The 7,500-nt window shown below is 47.4% G+C and overlaps 1 protein-coding gene across 1 annotated transcript in view; it reads left to right on the top strand.

The window, feature by feature from the left end:
* The window catches only part of LOC114549626 (sodium channel protein type 4 subunit alpha B), a 345,707-nt gene that overhangs the window by 99,104 nt on the left and 239,103 nt on the right, over nucleotides 1–7,500 (top strand). The window contains exons 5-6 of the mRNA XM_028570008.1: nucleotides 3,626–3,715; nucleotides 5,250–5,378. Of these exons, the coding sequence (XP_028425809.1) occupies nucleotides 3,626–3,715; nucleotides 5,250–5,378 (219 nt within the window). The remainder of the gene's footprint in view (nucleotides 1–3,625; nucleotides 3,716–5,249; nucleotides 5,379–7,500) is intronic.

Below are 7,500 nucleotides of genomic sequence, written 5' to 3'. Positions count from 1 at the left end.
TATATATATATATATATATATATATATGTGTGTGTATATATATATATATATATATATGTATATATATATGTATATATATATATATATATATATATATATATATATATATATATATATATGTATATATATATATATATATATATATATATATATATATATATATATATATATATATATATATATATATATATATATGTGTGTGTGTGTGTGTGTGTGGCCTGGGAGGTCCACAACAGCAGGGTTATCATTACGCCATAATTAGCTCCTGGCTCAGTCGTGATGGCAGCAGCAGCGTGGGGGTTATGGGGGGAGGGTTTGGGGGGAGGGGGGGGGGGTGTTGCGAGGTAACCGTATTATCTCACCGCTTGCCGCCACCGCGCCGCGGCAACATCATTACCGCCGGCACTCAATCAACAATTACCCCGCGGCTCAAACAACTTTTCAGCTGGAGTTTGGGCCACTTTCACTCGGAGGAGTATGTTCCCTTTCTGCCAAATTACAATAATTATGATCCTGTTATAGCCGTGATTGACGGGCGAAGGGAGGGTCTTCTACCCACGCCATCGGTACGCGGCGTGCCCCGAAAACACGGCAGGTGAAGGTGATGTTTAACGCGTATTGCTGCCTTCTGACAGTTTGGTGGGAAAGTTACAGCTACAGCTACTCAGCTCCCCTATTATATGATGATCAGACGAGACTGGGCCCCATTCCCTTCTCCCACCGGCGCTGTTAATGGCATATTAATTTGCCAAATTGAATGCGGCAGGCGTCGAAAAAACGCACACACACAAACACACACGCAGGCACACACACCAGTGTGTATCACTATCTTTGTGGGGACCCGTCATTGACATAATGCATTCCCTAGCCCCTTACCCTAACCTTAACCATCACAACTAAATGTCTAACCTTAACCCTTACCCTCACCTTAACCATCACAACTAAATGCCTAACCTTAACCCTTACCCTCACCTTAACCATCACAACTAAATGCCTAACCTTAACCCTTACCCTCACCTTAACCATCACAACTAAATGCCTAACCTTAACCCTTACCCTCACCTTAACCATCACAACTAAATGCCTAACCTTAACCCTTACCCTCACCCTAACCATAACCTAATTCTAACCCTAATCCTAAAACGAAGTCTTAACCCTCAAACAGCTTGTGGGGTCCAGCATTTTAGTCCCCACAAGGCTGTGCAGACCCCACAAGTATACTGTAGTCCCCGGTTTTTGGACCCCACGAATATAGAAAAACAGGTACATAGACACACACACACACACACACACACACACACACACACACACATAGACACGCACGTGCGCTAACTTGGCAAAGCCTTTCAGTTCACTTTGTCTTTGTTCAGCCCTAATGGGAAATCAGCGAAAGGTATTTAAAAAATAAAAGCACATGTTAAAATCTCACACACACACACACACACAGACTGACGGGGGCAAAGGCGACATTTAGCTGACACTCTCCAGAGGGAATAGAAGTCATAAAAGCTTCAGTTCCTCGATCGGCAACATCACACTGAGGACATTTCCATTTCCCATTCTGACTTGGTGCTTTTATCCAGGGTGACTAAGAGCTCTAAATCACAGGAAAGCACACTAAATTGGCTGTCTAATGCTCCTTCTGGCACTTATTGTCCTCTCTGCTGAGCTCCACCCACCCCGCTATGCCCAACAAACTGTAAAAACTGCTTCACATGTTTGAGGTAAGAACAAAGATATCAGAAGTCTCTTTCCCGGTGCTGGCTGAGTGTTACTGAGCAGCCTCCAGCTGAGCTTGAAGACGTAGATGTGACGTGAGCAACGTGTCTGAAAGTGTGAAGTCTTCTGGTAGCTGTGCTGAGAGAAATCTCAATCATTCCCAATCTTACAGAGACGGAGAGTGTAGGTATATGTAAGGAGATAACATAGACACAGGCTAATTACTGATCACTAACATGCTAGTTAACATTAGTAATTAAACCTAAACAGCTAATGGAAGTCCAAACTGCCTGTGAGCTTCTCCTGTACTGTACGGTAATTCCTCTACTGTGTGACAGTAAGTCTCGTGGTTATGACCCAATCGTTAGCCTATTTTTATAAAAGCGTCTGCTACGGAGCCATAACGTGAGCTACAAGGTAATGGAGCCTTTCATACATTGTCGTGTTTCTTTAGAAATAAACAACGGACAAATAGAGTCTTTAAAAGCTTCAGATGTAAAGTTATTCTCTGTCAAAGTGACGCCAAAATGAATGGGAGTCAATGGGATGCTAACGGGAGGTGATGGCTTGGTAGCATCAAAATGGCGCCATAGGATCTACGGGTTGTGGAGAGAGGCTTACCCCCCCTTGGGTCGGACCTGTGACTCGTACACACACACACACAAACACACACACACACACACACACACTGAGAGACACAGAACAAATAAAAAGCACTTAAAACGCCAAAAAAAAAAGCGCCAAATGTTGGAAAAACAGACAAGTATGTTGAAAAAAAAGATTTTTCTCGTTTTGGATTTGACTTTGTTGACAGATACTTTGCCAACGAATAGGATTTAAAATATAGCAAAGTACAATACTTGAAAAAAAAACGTACTTAGACGTAGTAAAATTACAGATTTTTTAAAACCTACTTTACAAATTACGTATCCAAAAAAGTAATTGTTGAGTCCTTACCCCAAGTGAAGGAGTTCAAGTATCTTGGGGTTGTGTTCGCGAGTGAGGGGACAATGGAGCGGGAGATTGGTCGGAGAATCGGCGCAGCGGGTGCGGTATTGCATTCAATCTATCGCACCGTTGTGACGAAAAGAGAGCTTAGCCAGAAGGCAAAGCTCTCGATCTACCGGTCAGTTTTCGTTTCCTACCTCACCTATGGTCATGAAGGCTGGGTCATGACCGAAAGAACGAGATCCAGGGTACAAGCGGCTGAAATGGGTTTCCTCAGGAGGGTGGCTGGCGTCTCCCTTAGAGATAGGGTGAGAAGCTCACTCATCCGTGAGGAGCTCGGAGAGCCGCTGCTCCTTTGCGTCGAAAAGGAGCCAGTTGAGGTGGTTCGGGCATCTGGTAAGGATGCCCCTGGGCGCCTCCCTAGGGACGTGTTCCAGGCACGTCCAGCTGGGAGGAGGCCTCGGGAGACCCAGGACTAGGTGGAGGGATTATATCTCCAACCTGGCCTGGGAACGCCTCTCAGGATCCCCAGTCGGAGCTGGTTAATGTTGCTCGGGAAAGGGAAGTTTGGGGTCCCCTGCTGGAGCTGCTCCCCCCGCGACCCGACACCGGATAAGCGGACGAAGATGGATGGATGGATGGATGGATGGATGGATGGAAAAAGTAATTGTCATGAGTTACTATGCTCCTCTGTAAATGCACCATGCCATGTGTGGAGAAAATATGGTTTAAAACTTCTACTGAGGTCCAGGAAAGGTTTTCAGACGAAAAAACCTGATTATTTCCATAAAGTGTAGTGAGTCCCTGCTGCAGCTTTCTCTCTGCCGGCCTCTCAGTAGCCTATTGTTCGTGCACGGTGACAGTGGAAGTTGAGCTGTGTGGCTGGTTTAACGTACCTGTTCCAGATGTTACTGCAGCTGTTGAATATGTTTATGGTTTGGTCCCTTAACGTGCTCACGTTATTCAGTCTGTTCATCATGTGCACCATCCTGACCAACTGTTGCTTCATGGCCATGTCGGAGCCAGCGTACTGGGCCAAATACCTCGAGTAGGTACACCTGTCTGTCTGTCTGTCTGTCTGTGTGTCTGTGTGTGTCTGTCTGCCTGCCTGTGTGTCTGTCTGTCTGCTTGTATGCCTGTCTGCCTCTGTCTCTCTCTCTCTCTCTCTCTCTCTCTCTCTCCCTCTCTCTCTCTCTCTCTCTCTCTCTCTCTCTCTCTCCTCCCTCTCTCTCTCTCCCCTCTCTCTCCTTCCTCTGTCTCTCTCTCTCTTCCCCCTCTCTCTCCTCCCTCTCTCTCTCTCTCTCCTCCCTCTCTCTCTCTCTTTCCCCCCTCTCTCTCCTCCTTCTCTCTCTCTCTCTCTCCTCTCTCTCTCTCTCTCCCCTCTCTCTCCTTCCTCTGTCTCTCTCTCTCTCCCCCCTCTCTCCTCCCTCCCTCTCTCTCTCTCCTCCTCTCTCTCTCTTCCCCTCTCTCCCCTCCCTCTCTCTCTCTCTCTTCCCCCTCTCTCTCCTCCCTCCCTCTCTCTCTCCTCCCTCTCTCTCTCTCTTCCCCCCTCTCCCCCCCCTCTCTCTCTCTCTCCTCCCTCTCTCTCTCTCTTCCCCCCTCTCTCCTCCCCTCTCTCTCTCTCTCTCCTCCCTCTCTCTCTCTCTTCCCCCTCTCTCCCCTCCCTCTCTCTCTCTCTCTCTCTCCTCCCCTCTCTCTCTCTCCTCTCTCTCTCTCTCTCTCTCTTCCCCTCTCTCTCCTCCTCTCTCTCTCTCTCCTCCCTCTCTCTCTCCTCTCTCTCTCTCTCTCTCTCCTCCCTCTCTCTCTCTCTCTCCTCCCTCTCTCTCCTCCCCTCTCTCTCTCTCTTCCCCTCTCTCCTCCCTCTCTCTCTCTCTCTCCTCTCTCTCTCTCTCTCTCTCTCTCTCTCTCTCTCTCTCTCTCTCTCTCTCTCTCTCTCTCTCTCTCTCCTCCCTCTCTTCCCCCTCTCTCCCCTCCTCTCTCTCTCTCTCTCTCTCTCTCTCCCTCTCTCTCTCTCTCTCTCTCTCTCTCTCTCTCTCTCTCCCTCCCCCTCTCTCTCTCTCTCTGTCAGATATCTTTGTCCGGTTCAACTTGTTTCTGGGGACAAAATAAATAAGTGAATTTTTGTCATCCTTCAGCTCTGCTGATTTTTTATAAATATTCATCCTTTCTCTCATCTTTCTGCTCTCTTTGTCCCTCTCTCTCTCTCTCTCCTTTATTTATTCATCTCTTCTCTGCTCCTTCCTTCCCTTCCTTTCCTTCTTATTCTTCTTCTTTCCACCTCCTCCTCTTCCTCTTGAACATTTTATCACAAACATTTTCTCCATCTCCAACTCCTCTTCTTCCCACTCTACCTCTCTTCCTTTTCCTCATCCCTTCTTCCTTTATTCACTTCTCCCACCTTGCTTTCGCCAACTCTCTATTTTCTTTTCCTCTTCCTTCCTTACTTGTTCCTTTTCCTTACTTTATTCTCTGTCCTCTTCACTCACAACAATGTATCTTCCCTCTCGGTCATCTTTACTCCTCTTCATCTTAATGTCCTCCCTCCCTTTCTTCCCTTCTTTTCTTCCTTCCCCCCCCTTCAGGTACACCTTCACAGGTATCTATACGTTTGAGTCGCTCATAAAGATCTTGGCGAGAGGTTTCTGTGTGGGACCCTTCACCTTCCTGAGGGACCCGTGGAACTGGCTCGACTTCAGTGTCATCGTCATGGCGTGAGTCAAAGACGCACACATGCACACACACACACGCACACATGCACACACACACGCGCGCACACACACGCACACACACGCACACACATAACATATAGATACATGCACGAACGCACACACACATACACACGCGCACACATAGATACACATAAACATATAGACACACACATGAGCATACATACACAAACACAAACACATAGACACACACGCACGCACGCACGCGCATACACAAGCACACACACATGCGCACACATAACATATAGATACACGCACACGCACGCACGCACACACACACACATGCACAAACTAAAGCGCACACATATATACACACGAACATATAGACACGCACATGCACACACATAGATACACACAAACATATAGACACACACATGCACACACATACACACACACACCAACACACAAACACATAGACACACACACACATGCACACATACATACACATAAACATAGACACACACATGCGCGCACCAACACTCAAACACATAGACACACACACATGTGCACGCATGCACGCACATGCATACACACGCACACACACATGCACACACATAACATATAGACACACAAACGCACATGTGCACACATATATACACTCAAACTTATAGACGCACACACGCACATGCAGACACACATGCGCACACAAAGATACACACGGACATATAGACACACACACACACACACACACACACACACACACACACACACACACACACACACACACAAATGAGTCCCAGATAATCCAAAGGTACCCTGATAGACCTGGGAGAAACTAAAGTAGAAAATGCTTCAGATTTATGAAGGATACATGGGTATCTTACCTGAGTTCTCCTGGTGTCCTGCTACAATACCATCAACGCTTCAACACTGGGGGTGTGTGTGTGTGTGTGTGTGTGTGTGTGTGTGTGTGTGTGTGTGTGTGGGGGGTGGATTATATATCACATTGAGCTGCTGGAAGCCTTTTAATGTCAAACAGCGACAGAGCTGCAGAGTTAGACCTGAGTGGCAGTGATCAGAGAGAGAGGAGAGAGAGACAGACAGACAGACAGACAGAGAGAGACAGAGAGAGAGACAGACAGACAGACAGACAGACAGACAGAGAGAGAGAGACGGCGAGAGAGAGAGAGACGTAGAGAGACAGAGACGGAGAGAGAGAGAGACAGAGAGAGAGGGAGAGACAGAGAGAGACGGAGAGAGAGGGAGACAGAGAGAGACAGAGAGAGAGGAAGAGAGAGACAGAGAGAGAGAGACAGAGAGAGACAGAGAGAGGGAGACAGAGAGAGGGAGAGAGAAACAGAGACAGAGAGAGACAGAGAGAGAGGGAGACAGAGAGAGGGAGAGAGAGGGAGACAGAGAGAGAGGGAGAGAGAGACAGAGACAGAGAGAGAGGGAGACAGAGAGAGACAGAGAGAGGGAGACAGAGAGAGGGAGACAGAGAGAGACAGAGACAGAGAGAGGGAGACCGAGAGAGACAGAGAGAGGGAGACCGAGAGAGAGACAGAGAGAGACAGAGAGAGACAGAGAGAGAGACAGAGAGAGGGAGACAGAGAGAGACAGAGAGAGAGAGACAGAGAGAGAGGGAGAGAGAGGGAGAGAGAGAGACAGAGAGAGAGAGAGACAGGATGTGAGCCCATGTCTGTGTTGAATAAAGAAGGGATCAGAGCGGTGGAATTAAACAGACTATCAGAAGTCTGTCTCTACAGCCGAGGAACCAACGCTGGGGAAACGTTGAGTTTGACGTCAGTTTGCGTGTTTGTCGAATTCAGACGACATTTTGCAGAGTAAGTAAGGAGGAAGAGTGGAGCTGCAGAGCTCTGTGTCTCCGGCTGCAACATCGGGGGGGCGGGAGGGGGGGTCAAACTCATCTTCACTCAGGCCAACACTGGAGTCATCACAGCGACATCAAGGGCCACACATCCAGAGTTCATCCACGTGCTATATACGTGTTATTTCATCCAGAAAGTCCAATATCTTTGACTGTGTGTCCCATTTATTTGACATTTTCGTTGCATCTTTTGTCCTTTTAGTAGCTTTTTTTGACGTTTTTGTTGAATCTTTTGACTTTTTTGTTGAATCTTTGGACGTTTTTTTTGAATCTTTTGAC

Source organism: Perca flavescens, chromosome 22 (genome assembly GCF_004354835.1).
Source record: "Perca flavescens isolate YP-PL-M2 chromosome 22, PFLA_1.0, whole genome shotgun sequence".
Taxonomy (NCBI): Eukaryota; Metazoa; Chordata; class Actinopteri; order Perciformes; family Percidae; genus Perca; species Perca flavescens.
This window is presented reverse-complemented; position numbering and strand designations above follow the sequence as displayed.